Source organism: Ranitomeya imitator, chromosome 1 (genome assembly GCF_032444005.1).
Source record: "Ranitomeya imitator isolate aRanImi1 chromosome 1, aRanImi1.pri, whole genome shotgun sequence".
Classification (NCBI taxonomy): domain Eukaryota; kingdom Metazoa; phylum Chordata; class Amphibia; order Anura; family Dendrobatidae; genus Ranitomeya; species Ranitomeya imitator.
In genome coordinates this window covers 1,173,904,150-1,173,918,941 of record NC_091282.1, presented here as the reverse complement: position 1 = coordinate 1,173,918,941, position 14,792 = coordinate 1,173,904,150, and the positions used below count along the sequence as shown (strand labels likewise).

Below are 14,792 nucleotides of genomic sequence, written 5' to 3'. Positions count from 1 at the left end.
CATTTTGTTTTTATTACATTTATTACAGCGTAGCTCCTTAAAAGCCTGGTCTGAAACAAATATTGACTTTTTGATCCTAAATATCTTTGAATCGCTAGTGTCCGAGTGCTGTGACATCTTCAATTTTCAGATGATGGCGCTACATACAGGCTTGTGTCTTTGTGCCCTGAGCTGATGTTAGTTCTTTGATCACCTCTTATTGCAATGCTGCAGCTAGAAAAAAGACCTGCAGTTTTGACTTTTTTCCTGTTTTCTAAAAAAGCTTTTACCGATCGGATTAAATAAGTTTTATATTTTGTTAGAAGAAACGTTTAACCCCTTTCTGACCTCAGACAGGATAGTACATCCAAGGTCAGATCCCCTGCTTTGATGTGGGCTCCAGCGGTGAGCCCGCATCAAAGCCGCAACATGTCAGCTGTTTTGAACAGCTGACATATGCGCTCAATAGCGGCGAGTGGAATCGTGATTCACCCGCCGCTGTTAACCTGTTAAATGCCACTGTTAATCACTGACAGCGGCATTTAACTACCGCTTCCGGCCGCGCGGCCGGAAATGCGTGCATCGCCGACCCCCATCACATGATCGGGGGTCAGCGATGCGTCAGGATAGTAACCATAGAGGGCCTTGAGACCTCTATGGTTACTGATGCCGGTTTGCTGTGAGCGCCACCCTGTGGTCGGCGCTCATAGCAAGCCTGTAATTCGGCTGCATAGGAGCAATCTGATGATCACTGCTATGTAGCCGAGCCGATCCAGTTGTGCCAGCCTCTAGCCTCCCATGGAGGCTATTGAAGCATGGCAAAAGTAAAAAAATCAAAAAAATATGAAATAAATAAAATAAACCACCCCCCGAAAAAATTCAAAACGCCAAAATTACGTTATTTTGGTCGCTTTGACATTGCATTAAAATGCAATAACGGGCGATCAAAAGAACGTATCTGCACCAAAATGGTATCACTTAAAACGTCAGCTCTGCATGCAAAAAATAAGCCATCACCCGACCCCCAGATCACGAAAAATGGAGACGCTACAGGTATCGGAAAATGGCAAAATTATTATTATTATTTTTTTAGCAAAGTTTGAATTTTTTTTTCACCACTTAGATGAAAAATAACCTAGTCATGTTTGGTGTCTATGAACTCGTACTGACCTGGAGAATCATATTGGCTGCCCAGTTTTAGCATTTAGTGAACCTAGCAAAATAGCCAAACAAAAAACTCGCATGGGATTGCACTTTTTTTCACAATTTCACCGCACTTGGAATTTTTTTGCCGTTTTCTAGTACATGTCATGGTAAAACCAATGATGTCGTTCAAAAGTACTATAACTCGTCCCGCAAAAAAGGAGCCCACACATGGCCATATTGACGGAAAAATAAAAAAGTTATGGCTCTGGGAAGGAGTGGAGTGAAAAACGAACACGGAAAAACGGAAAATCCCAACGTCATGATGGGGTTAATGAACGTGGAGATGTGTATCACGTGCATTTTTTTAAATGTATATTTATATTTTGGGGAAAAGGGGTTTGTTACTTGAACTTCATGCATTTTATTTATTTTTTTACTTTTGACTTTTTTCTTGTATTTGTTAATCACTTTAGTGACTATTGTACATTGCAAAAATCACGGTCTATGAACGTCCGTCACGGGCTAACTTTCTCAGAAGTACCATCATGTCAGCACAGGGGTGATCAGAAGACCCCCAGTTGTCATTGCGATCCAGCGGCATCCCGTGATTGTGCCTCGCCTCATCCTCCCACACCCACCCTGCGCGAGACGCACACTGTAAACGCCATTGTCATCAATTGACAGCTGCTTTTAAGAGGTTAACAGCAGTGGGTGGAGCTGTTTGTATGATCATAGTTCAGACTTTTGAGGATTGTGATGATCAAATGTTAGTTTAATTTTTTAGAATTTTTAGTTTGTGCGGTGACCGGTGCGGATGTTGGGGAGCGGTATGGGTGGGAATGCGTTGACCCTACCCCCTACTATGGTACAAGGTTCGTCAGTTGTTGTTACTTGTATCTGTGGGAAAGCTGGTCCTGAGCACAGATAGCAGAATCTTAACCTGCTGTATAAGAGAAGGCGTTAAAGAGGGCGGCATTTAGTTGCTCTCCGCCTCTTACAGAGATCTAAGAGCAGCAGTCATATCCTTCCTGGCTGCAGCCCTCAGATCACAGTAATTTTGGGTGAGTGTTCATCAGGTCTGGGTACCTGCATCTGTTTACCGATCGGGTTAATTAAATTTTATATTTTGATCAAACTATAACTGTGACAGCCATTTCATTGAGTGATATGTACTCAACGCTAAAGCTGCAGTACAGAGCTGGTGCCCGATCCCGGTGAGCGCTCAAATTGGAGGGCTGCAGCTCACAGCCTCATGGCTCCACTCTGAACAATGCAAAGACCCTTGACAGAAGGAAATTGTAGCCCACTTCTATGCTCTGGGCTACAATGTAATGTCACCGGACTCCAGTTCACCACCGTGGCAGCCACAGTACAGGAGATGTGGTCGGCTGACATATTTGCTGCATTTAAGTGCCTCGTTAAAAAAACTTACACACCAGCAAGAAAAAAATAGCAGCCCTCAGTGACTGAGGGAAAAAATGTATTTGTCTTGATTGAAACTAACTGGTGTAATATTAATAATACCTATATGTTTCTTAGTTGCTTTCAGCATTGCTCGCTCTCTCACTCTTCCTATCTAATGTTTAATTTTGTATGTTGCTCCCAAAAAGTGCCAGAAATAATACAAGATCTCCTACACAATGCACGGCATCATACACACAATTTGATGAAATAAATGAACGGTTAGGGTTAGCCAAATGTGAAAAAGTAAAAAAAGTATGGGTTGGGTATAGGTTATTGAAGGGTTAAAAAAAAAATGTTTTGTGCTTCTTCATATCTATCGATCGATTTATTTTATTTTTTTTGTATCTTGACTTAAAGGGAACCTGTCACCTGAATTTGGCGGGACCGGTTTTCGGTCATATGGGCCTTGTGCAGGCATGTACTACAGAGGACATAGAATGAACTTCAATCCAATATTGCGGCCAGCATGCAGCCAGCGGGTAAGGAAAGGGTGAATCAAACACCCGAAAACCCCGCCCCTATGACTGAAAACCGGTCCCGCAAAATTCAGGTGACAGGTTCCGTTTAATAAAAATGTGAGTAAATGACATAGCTGTGCCTGTCGGCAGGGTGCCGCGCCTGGTCTGATCTGTGTGTTACCCTACAAGTAATGCTCGTTGTCCGCAGTTATCTCCAGACGCTCCCTGTTCTCGCCGAGCAGGAGATGGCCGATATGACCAGAATTGAAGACCTGATGACTAAAGCCTTCATCGGCCAGCAGCTGATCCACCTCGTCAGCTGCCTGGACACCAGTGAGGAGGGAGGCAGGTAGGTCACCATTCTCCCCGATGTGGCCACGTCACCGTCCCACCAGTTCATGATGTCCTGTTACTTCTGACCGTGTTACACCAGTCCAGTGCAGAAATAAATATTTAGACTTTCCGTCAATTGTGTAAAGTCTGAATACAAATGGCTGCCAAACGGTGAGGCTTTATGTCCAGCATACACACATGTGCAGAACACTTTTAACAGCAGACTGCCTCAATGGACCGTCTGTGAGTGGCCGAGCGCTTGCTTTACAGATCAGCGATCAGTAGTTGTACGAAGTGGTGACGTGTTTCTGTACTTCTTTGATTGTTCCACTCCTGGTTTTGGCTACAAACACTGATGTAAAATACTGACCAAATGCTGTCCTGTTGATTAGCAGGGGTGCCATTAGTCAGACCCTAACCAATTAGGAGCGCTCCCAATAACCTTGAAAGTCCATTCAGTTTAGAGGGCGACAACCTGCAGACATCAAAGAGAACGCAGTGAATAGTGAGCAGTAATAATGTCTCTCACTTGGCAGCATCTGTAGTTACTGTCTGTTGTCAAGGAAGGTAAAAACAACATAATGTATTTATTCTCGACAGGAAGCGACTTCTCACCATCCTTCAGGAAATACTAATAATGCCCAATGTCCCCACGTCCTTCGTGTCTTCTCTTGTGACCATCTTGCTCAACATTCTCAAAGATGATAACCGCAGAATCCTAACCGTACGTAGCCCGAAACTTAGTGGTCTGGTGTCTTGTGTCTGTTTTGTCTTTACATTTGTTCATTTTTCACCACCAATAATCTTTTCCACTATCTAATCCTAACCAATCCTTTCATAATGGACCCAAACCAAGCCGGCCGCACCCCGCTGACTATAATAAGATGTTTTGGGGTACTTTAGTTTTAACAGAGAAAGGACAGTAGAAATGTCTGGGGAAAAAAATACACAAGTTGTGATAAATGTGTGAACCTAGGTTTAACCCCTTCGTGACATGCGCCATACTAGTCCTGTGCATGTCGTGTCTCCCCCTTTGATGCGGGCTCCGGCGGTGAGCCCACATCAAAGTTGCAACATGTCAGCTGTTCAAAACAGCTGATATGTGCCCGCAATAGCAGCGGGTGGAATCGCTATCCACCCGCCTCTATTAACTAGTTAAAGGCCGCTGTCAAACTCTGACAGCGGCATTTAACTACCGCTGCCGGCCATTAGGCCCGGAAATGCGCGCATCGCTGACCCCTGTCAGATGATCGGGGGTCACCGATGCGTCGGCATAACAACCCGAGGTCTCACCTCTATGGGTATTGATGCCGGATTGCTGTGAGCGCCACCCTGTGGTCGGCACTCATAGCAAAGCAGGGATTCAGCTACATAGGAGCGATCTGAGCATCCTATGTAGCAGGGCCGGTCAGGCTATGCCAACTTCTAGCCTCCCATGGAGGCTATTAAAGCATGGCAAAAGTAAAAAAAAAAAATATATATATATTTTTTTAAAAATATAAAAGTTTAAATCACCCCCCTTTCGCCCCATTCAAAATAAAAAAAAAAAAAATCAAACCTACACATATTTGGTATCACTGCATTCAGAATCACCCAAACGGCGTAGCGAGAAAAAAAATTTAAACGCCAGAATAACGTTTTTTTTTGTCGCCGCTACATTGCATTAAAATGCAATAACGGGCGATCAAAAGGACATATCTGCACCATAATTGTATAATTAAAAATGTCATCTCTACACAAAAAATAAGCCCTCAACTGACCCCAGATCACAAAAAATGGAGACGCTACAGGTATTGTAAAATTGCGTTTTTTTTTTTTGGTTTTTTTTTAAGCAAAGCTTGGAATTTTTTTTCTCACCACCTAGATAAAAAAAGAACGTAGACATCTTTGGTGTCTGAACTCGTAATGACCTGGAGAATCATAATGAAAGGTCAGTTTTAGCATATAGTGAACCTAGCAAAAAAGCCAAACAAAAAACGTGTGGGATTGCACTTTTCTTGCAATTTCACTACATTCTAGTACAAGACATGGTAAAACCAATGGTGATGTTAAAAAGTACAACTCGTCCCGCAAAAATTAAGTCCTCACATGGCCATATTGACAGAAAAAAAAAAGTTATGGCTCTGGGTAGGGGAATGAAAACGCAAAAACTAAAAAGGGCTGCATCTTGAAGGGGTTAATAAAATCCTGACATGTTTTTTTTTTTTTCTGTGAAAAATACCTCATTTTACTGTTCCAGCAAAGGGAATATGATCTCTGAAGTCTCATGTTCACACTGTTTATTATTTCCTTGCAGATGTGAAGCAGTTTCAGATCTGCAGCTCGTCAGTTCTTTCAGCAGCGTTCTTCACTAATTCCAATGAATGGGGAAAATACGCTTGTTTCTTATGCTTTGTTTTTCCTGCCAAAAAAACTAAAACGTTTTTGATGTAGAAATGTCCTAATACACCTAACATGTGCACATAACCTGAGGGTGGATAAAGATGTTGTTCACTACGCGGACATCACCTTCTCAATTCCCCCATATAAATTTAACGGCCTTTTCTCGCTCCCGTTGTGGGCACTGTTGCAGCGATGATGCAGATATGCTAATGTAAGCAGTAAAAGCATATGGCCTAATTTTTACATATGTAACAATAAGGGATAAAAAAAACCCTTGTATTAATAGTGCAGACAACTAGGTATGATGCCAACAAGTGTTCCCCAAACACAGTATGATACCCTCACAGTGAATTCCTCTACAGTACACTACATGCACGGTATGACAATCCTACTGAACCTTCCCAGCAAAGTATGGGGACCATCACAGTATGATGCCACAGCTGTGATCCCCACATAATCCTTCATACAGTATAAAGGGCCCCACATAGTCCTCCATTCAGAATAAGGGGCCCCACATAGTCATCCAGGCAGAATAAGGGGCCCCACATAGTCTTCCAGGCAGAATCAGGGACCCCACATAGTCCTCCATGCAGAATAAGGGGCCCCACATAGTCCTCCATGCATGGACCCCATATAGTCCTCTGCAGAATAAGGGGTCTCACACAGTCCTCCGTGCAGAATAAGGGGCCTCACACAGTCCTCCGTGCAGAATAAGGGGCCTCACATAGTCCTCCGTGCAGAATAAGGGGCCTCACACAGTCCTCCGTGCAGAATAAGGGGCCCCACACAGTCCTCCGTGCAGAATAAGGGGCCCCACACAGTCCTCCGTGCAGAATGGGCCTCACACAGTCCTCCGTGCAGAATAAGGGGCCTCACACAGTCCTCCGTGCAGAATAAGGGGCCTCACACAGTCCTCCGTGCAGAATAAGGGGCCTCACACAGTCCTCCGTGCAGAATAAGGGGCCTCACATAGTCCTCCGTGCAGAATAAGGGGCCTCACACAGTCCTCCGTGCAGAATAAGGGGCCCCACACAGTCCTCCGTGCAGAATAAGGGGCCTCACACAGTCCTCCGTGCAGAATAAGGGGCCTCACACAGTCCTCCGTGCAGAATAAGGGGCCTCACACAGTCCTCCGTGCAGAATAAGGGGCCCCACACAGTCCTCTGTGCAGAATAAGGGGCCTCACACAGTCCTCCGTGCAGAATAAGGGGCCTCACACAGTCCTCCGTGCAGAATAAGGGGCCTCACACAGTCCTCCGTGCAGAATAAGGGGCCCCACACAGTCCTCCGTGCAGAATAAGGGGCCCCACACAGTCCTCCGTGCGGAATGGGCCTCACACAGTCCTCCGTGCAGAATAAGGGGCCTCACACAGTCCTCCGTGCAGAATAAGGGGCCCCACAGTCCTCCGTGCAGAATAATGGGCCCCACACAGTCCTCCGTGCAGAATGTTTCCCAGCGTTGCGGACCAAATATAATCATCCTGAGGCCTCGTAATCTTTATTCTGCATGGAGGGCTTTGTAATATTTTATCCTGAGGGCCAGATGTGGATGATCTCCTCTCCCCTGCGTCGTGCATTTCATCAGAAGAATGACTTATGCACTGTAAACCATAAGCATTTAGGTTCTCCTGTACCTCCCGGACTAGGTATTAGGTTAAACCTTTTCTGGATGTCCATCTATGAAGTGTTCGCTGCCTGATTCATTTCCTGTGTGTAGAGCTGTGTAATCTTCACCTTTCTCTCCTTTGACTCTTATAGTAGCAAACACAGAATCGGTTAGATTTCTCTCTAAATACTACAATGTGGCCGGTGTGGCTTTTTTTTTTTTTTTTTTTTTTTTTTTGCCTGTGGGCGTTATATGTTAATGGGGGTGGGGGGCTTGATTAATTTATGGGGGATCATAGTTTATTCACTACAAAACCATGTGTGACAGGTGGCAGAAATAATTTCTGAGCTGCGAGAGCCAATTGTCAGCGTGGATAACTCACCGGATGTCACAGAATCGAGAAAACTGCAAGTACAGGTATGTTGGGCAAGCAAGATACGAGGTTAATATGTTTACTGCGTAAAGGGGTACCCCAAGTGGGGGCAGGAGCCCTGGATTTATTTGGGGGGGGGGGGGGGGGGCTTGTTGGGGTCTTGCCTTCCGGAGCCGCCACTATTAAAACTTGACATTTTGCTATTGCATTTCCAAACTCTTAATTCTTTATACTAGCATGCCTCCGATGAGCCACGTGGAGGCCATAAGTGTGTGATCATTGGAGGTCAGATACATCGTGAATCTGAGTCTGGTCACTGAGACTATTCCTTTGCACAGCACTGAGATTTCTCTGTGCCGGCACCGCTTCATACATACGGACGTCACCGTGCTGGCTTCAATCAATTAGAGCAGTCCTCCAACCTGCAGATCATGGGTGTTAGAGGACAGACCTCGCATATAGAAATGGGTCATAAGTTTACTGGAAGAACCCCGTTACAATATAGTTGTTGGGTTAATGCTCGGGATTACTCTTCGTACATGTGTTCCATAATGCAGATCGCGTCGGTAAAACTGCAGCTCAACGAAGCCAAGCAAGCGCTAGACGACGCCATAGCTTCACAAGACTTCAGCCAGGCCTCCAAACTAAAGGAGAAAGTGGCAGAGCTGGAAAAATTAAAGGCCCAGCTGATTAAAGAGGCCGAAGAGCCAGAACTTAAAGAAGTCCGAGTGGAAAAGGTTTTAGTTTATTTTTGTTGTGCATTTCTTTTTTTTTTTTTCTTGCTTTCTAGCTTTAAAAGCGGTAATTTCTCCTACAGAATGACCCTGAAACGCTTCTGAAGTGCCTGATCATGTGCAATGAACTGCTAAAGCAGATCTCCCTTTCTAAAGGACTCGGAGGAACATTGAACGAGATGATTCAGTCACTGGTAAGTGTTTGCGCTGGCGGCGTCATTGTCTCGGAGTAAATTAGTTTCCGTTGTGGTTGCGGTGATGGTAAATAATTGTTTCTGATATCACGGCCGTTCACATCCTACTGGTAATGGAGAGTGACGCATGATTGACAGCAGGATGAAGAATAGCTTAATTACTAGTCATGGCTTTTATATTGTAAAAGTGTGTGTTTATTTGTTTTTCTTCAGCAATTAAAAGCTAAAAGGGGGTTAACTTGATTAAATGGGACATCCTCTCTCCATTGAATAGGTGATAACTTACTGATTAGTGGGTGTCCCACCGCTGCGATCAGCAATTTCAGAAATTCTTCATCCTGCCAAGGAACTTTCTAAAAGCTTGGAATAAACATATCCCACAGAATAGAAGATATACAGTTAAGTCCATATATATTTGGACAGAGGCAATATTTTTCTAATTTTGGTTATAGACATTACCACAATGAATTTTAAACAAAACAATTCAGATGCAGTTGAAGTTCAGACTTTCAGCTTTCATTTGAGGGTATCCACATTAAAATTGGATGAAGGGTTTAGGAGTTTCAGCTCCTTAACATTTGCCACCCTGTTTTTAAAGGGACCAAAAGTAATTGGACAATTGATTCCAAGGCTATTTCATGGACAGGTGTGGGCAATCCCTTCGCTATGTCATTCTCAATTAAGCAGATAAAAGGCCTGGAGTTGATTTGAGGTGTGGTGCTTGCATTTGGAAGGTTTTGCTGTGAAGTAAACATGTAGTCAAAGGAGCTCTCCATGCAGGTGAAACAAGCCATCCTTAAGCTGTGAAAACAGAAAAACCCATCCGAGAAATTGCTACAATATTAGGAGGGGCAAAATCTACAGTTTGGTACATCTTGAGAAAGAAAGAAAGCACTGGTGAACTCATCAATGTAAAAAGACCTGGGCGCCCACAGAAGACAACAGTGGTGGATGATCGCAGAATAATCTCCATGGTGAAGAGAAAACCCTTCACAACAGCCGACCAAGTGACCAACACTCTCCAGGAGGTCGGAGTATCAATATCCAAATCTACCATAAAGAGAAGACTGCCTGAAAGTAAATACAGAGGGTTCACTGCACGGTGCAAGCCACTCATAAGCATCAAGAATAAAAAGGCTAGACTGGACTTTGCTAAAAAACATCTAAAAAAGCCAGCACAGTCCTGGAAGAACATTCTTTGGACAGATGAAACCAAGATCAACCTCTACCAGAATGATGGAAAGAGAAAAGTATGGTGAAGGCGTGGTACAGCTCATGATCCAAAGCATACCACATCATCTGTACAACACGGCGGAGGCAGTGTGATGTCTTGGGCATGCATGGCTGCCAGTGGCACTGGGTCACTAGTGTTTATTGATGATGTGACACAGGACAGAAGCAGCCGAATGAATTCTGAGGTATTCAGAGCCATACTGTGTGCTCAGATCCAGCCAAATGCAGCAAAACTGATTGGTCGTCGTTTCATACAACAGATGGACAATGACCCAAAACATAAAGCCAAAGCAACCCAGGAGTTTATTAAAGCAAAGAAGTGGAATATTCTTGAATGACCAAGTCAGTCACCTGATCTCAACCCAATTGAGCAGCATTTCACTTGTTAAAGACTAAACTTCAGACAGAAAGGCCACAAACAAACAGCAACTGAAAACCAACGCAGTGAAGGCCTGGCAGAGCATCAAAAAGGAGGAAACACAGCGTCTGGTGATGTCCATGAGTTCAAGACTTTGGGCAGTCATTGCCAACAAAGGGTTTTCAACCAAGTACTAGAAATGAACTTTTTATTTAAAATTATTTAATCTGTCCAATCACTTTTGGTCCCTTTTTAAAAACAGGGTGGCACATGTTAAGGAGCTGAAACTCTTAAACCCTTCATCCAATTTTAATGTGGATACCCTCAAATGAAAGCCGAAAGTCTGAACTTCAACTGCATCTGAATTGTTTTGTTTAAAATTCATTGTGGTAATGTCTATAACCAAAATTAGAAAAATGTGGTCTCTGTCGAAATATATATGGACTTAACTGTATATATATATAGATATATAGAGATATAATATATCGTGATCGTATGTTGTCTGATTTTAATTAATTGGCTTTTTGCTGTTCTGTCACAGATCCTACCAGGCATAACCAATGTTCAACCCTCTGTGAGAAACATGGCCGTCTTATGTATTGGATGTTGTGCGTTACAAAGCAAAGATTTTGCACAGCAGCAGCTGACCCTGCTGTTACAGGTGAGGCTCCTATGTAGCGCCATGGTGTACAGTGCACATTGTGACAACCTTTGTAGCTATTAAAGGAATTTCTTAATCGCTTCGTTGGGGGACACAGGTAACCATGGGTGTATGCTGCTGTCGCTAGGAGGCTGACAATATGCAAAAAATGGAAACTAGCTTCTCCTCCGCAGGATACACCCACCGACAGGCACAAAGTACCTCCATTTAAGCTTAGTGTCTATAGGAGGCGGACCTGGATCTGATCCCAGATCAGTCTTTTCCTTTTCAGGTCACCTGTTGTGTTTTTATTAATCTTTTTCCTTTGTCTTTTAGGTTTCTTCATCTTCGGGGTAATGGTGTAATTTCTCACCCTGTTTTCCCGCAGTTATGCGACCGCGACAGCAGTGTGGTGTCACTCACATCGCCCACTCTTGGACCCGCAGGCAGGACTTTATCCCCTGTCACCTTTGCGGGTGTTCAGGGTGATTCCCGGTAGCCAGTCCTTGCCTTTTCCCCTCCTCACCCCTCTCCTCGGAGAGGGCTGAGAGGAAGACGGTGGTCACCAGCGGTGACCTCCCCCTTCTTGTAAGGGGTTGATGCCGTCTTCTGGGGAAGATGCGGGAAGGAGAACCCTTTTCAACCAGTGACCCTCATCCATCCGAGGGCTCCTGATGATGTCCTCGTCAGTGAAGAGGGATTCGGGACACGCCTATGTCCTTTTTCTCTGTCCCCGACAGCTACCTGCCTGCCTCACTGTTTACCCGCGACAGGACGTCGCACAGAATTTGGCGGCACTGAACGGTTGCAGCCATTTTTTCTTCATCCCAGCTAGTGCTTCGTTAACGCCCCTTTCCTGTAGCACGCGCTACTGTGCCCAATCAGAGGACCGGTTCTCTCTCCTGTGCTGGCCAGAGCCATGCCCCCCACATTAAGCGCGCGTATTCCTCGCGCGCTTTTCCTCTTATCACGGGGCCTCCTCTCCCTGCCTGGAGCACACCTTCGGCGACACAGCCAATAGAAGGAGCCCCTACTCCCTGAAGCTGGCTGGCACAAATCGGCCAGCCAAACCCACCAATGTACAGACGCAGCCTATTTTCATGCCTGAACTAGGGCCTTTCGTTAACGCCATTTACTGCTCCTGTCACTGCGGGTGACGAGGCGTCACAGCTAATGCCAGGTCCTCTGTTAATTTAGCCCCAGGCTTTGGGCCTTCTCCCGGTCTCTGTAGCCGCAGCCCCTTACCGGCCCCCACGGCCAATCAGCGGTCGCCTTCCGCTCAGCCATGCCACCTTACTGGACCCTCGGACAATCAATGCGGGCCCCCTCCGATGAGCGCGTTTTTTTGGCCTAATGAGTGTGTTTTCTCTATCCCTGTCACCCGAGACATGCTCCCCCGCAAAGGAAGCGTGCTCTTTCCAGGTCTTCCTCTTGTTCTCCGGGTCCCTCTACATCCTCCTGGATACCATTCTTCACCTCATGCCCCCTCCTCGGAGGCGGCTTTTGGGTCGGATATGAATTCCCAGTCTGAGTCTGATACGGACCAGACCTAAAAGATGCAGGATATGCTCATTTGCCTTATCTTGGCAATTACCCAAATTCTGAACCTAACGGAGGACGAGGCACCTGCTCAGGAGCACTCCGTTTCCTTCAAGCGGGTAAAATGTCCTTCCCGGAATATCCATATTCTCAGGGAATTTGTAACGATTATGGCTAAACACTGGGAACACCCTGAAAAGCGCTTCCCAGGAAGGAAGCAGCTAAACATTCTCTATCCCTTTAGACCAGACCTCCTTGATAAATAGGCAGAATCCCCTAATGTGGATCCGCTGGTGTCTCGCTTGTCTTCCAACACAGTCTTGTCTCTACCGGTCAGTGCATCTCTTAAGTCTAGGGATAGACAGATTGAAGCCGTGGCTAAGTTAGCCCTTAAAGCAGGTGGCGCCTCCCTCTGTCCCATATTTGCCTCCACCTGGTGGCAAAGTCAATGTCTGCCTGGGCAAGAATGCTTCGCCAGGGTATTCTAGCGGCAGCTCCTCCTGATGAGATGGCAGATTTGGCAGATCAGATTGCCCATGCCAGCAAATATCTCGTGACCGCAAATATTTAACATGCAGATTTTGATCTAGATTTTACCTCTCCACATTGAAAGGGGGAAATAAGCAATAGAGAATTTAGCTGCTGTGGATTAGAAAATTCTGCAGCGTATGAATGAGGCCTGGGGTTGTATTCCACCTTGGGCTTTCGCAACATAGTTGCTATATGCCGCTTTCTCTGGCTGAAAGCGTGGAAGGCGGATTCGCCGTCAAAAAAAGTCCCCCACTGGCTTTGCCTTCCAAGGCTCTAGATTTTCTGGATCCAAGCTGGAACAAATATATTTTTGGATGCCACTGGAGGGAAAAGCACCTCGCTTCCCCGATCCAAGTCTAAACGTCCTTTTAATAGGAAAAGGTTGCTTCAATCTTGAGAGAGATAGTGACTTCCGGCTACAAAATCGACTTTTCTTCCCACCAAGAAAACGTTTCCTTCTGTCTCACCCACCAAGACATATCTCGCAGGCCCCAGGGGTTATCTTCCCTACCACGCACAAGAGTAATCGTATCCGTCCCCAGAACGAGCGGTTTTCGGGGTTCTACTCTATAGTCTTTTCATAGTCCCAAAGAATGACTGATCGCTCCGTCCAATTTTGGATCTTGGGCTATGTTCACATTTGCGTTGTCGGGCGCAGCCGCGGCGACGCATACGTCATGCATCCCTATATTTAACATGGGGGGCACATGGACATGCGTTGTGTTGCGTTTTGTGACGCATGCGTCTTTTTTGGCGCAAGCGTCGGGGCGCAGAGGACGCTGCATGTTGCATTTTTTTTTGCGCCAAAAATCATGCTAAAAATGGACGCATGCATCACAAAACAATGCGTTTTGCATGCGTTGTGCGTTGCGTCCCCGACGCAACGCCCAACAACGCAAATGTGAACGTAGCCTTAAGTGACTGAACTGTCACGTTCGGATCCGCCATTTCAAGATGGAGTCCCTACATTCGGTAATCGCTTCCATGGACCTTCGAATTTCTTCACATTCCTGTTTGTGTTCAGTATCAGCTGTTCCTTCCTTTTTGCGATCCATCTTTATCAGTTCACGACCCTTCCTTTCGACCTGGCCTCTGCCCCCAGACTATTCACGAAGGTCATGGCAGCGGTCATGGACATCCTTCACTCCAAGGGGAATCTCATAATTCCTTACTTGGACGATATTCTGATCAAGGGGCCACCCCGCCGAGACTGTGACCAGAGTCTTCAGTACACTCTGGTCCATCTTGGCTAGACTATCAACAGAGTGAAGTCCTCCCTGACCCCAGCTCAGCACCTGGTGTTTCTGGGTGTAAGGTTCGACACAACCCAAGCCCGTGTGTTCCTTCCAAAGTAGAAGTTTTTCATCCCTTTGCCAGGGGATCCGTACTCTAAACCAACCAGCTTCTCTCCCATACGGTCCTGAATGAGAGTTCTAGGGAAAAGGATTACTGCCATAGAAGCCACTCCTTTTGCCCAGTTTCATACCTGTCCTCTTCAGCTGGCTCTCGGCAGTCGGCTTCGGACAAGAGGACCGTCTCACTGGATGGGCCCGTGCTTCTACCTCTCAAGGTGAGGCAGTCCCTCACCTGGTGATGCTATCAGTCCTTTGAGAGAAGTCATTCCTTCTCCAGTGGCAGGTCTTCACCACCAACGCTAGTCTCCTTGGTTGGGGAGCGATGGTTTTTTTTTTTTTTTTTTTTTTTAAACTCCCCATCACCACCCAACGCAGGGCTGCTGGAACACCCAAGAGGCCGCTCTCCCCATCAATCTCCTGGAGACCAGGGCAATTTTCTTTGCCCTTCACCACTGGCAGACCCTCTT

General features: G+C 45.8%; 1 protein-coding gene across 1 annotated transcript in view; it reads left to right on the top strand.

Moving 5' to 3' along the window:
* The window catches only part of NCAPG (non-SMC condensin I complex subunit G), a 100,663-nt gene that overhangs the window by 50,883 nt on the left and 34,988 nt on the right, over window positions 1-14,792 (top strand). Inside the window, exons 8-13 of the mRNA XM_069744692.1 lie at window positions 3,256-3,396; window positions 3,981-4,104; window positions 7,696-7,785; window positions 8,299-8,478; window positions 8,559-8,669; window positions 10,802-10,921. Coding sequence (XP_069600793.1) covers window positions 3,256-3,396; window positions 3,981-4,104; window positions 7,696-7,785; window positions 8,299-8,478; window positions 8,559-8,669; window positions 10,802-10,921 — 766 coding nt within the window. The remainder of the gene's footprint in view (window positions 1-3,255; window positions 3,397-3,980; window positions 4,105-7,695; window positions 7,786-8,298; window positions 8,479-8,558; window positions 8,670-10,801; window positions 10,922-14,792) is intronic.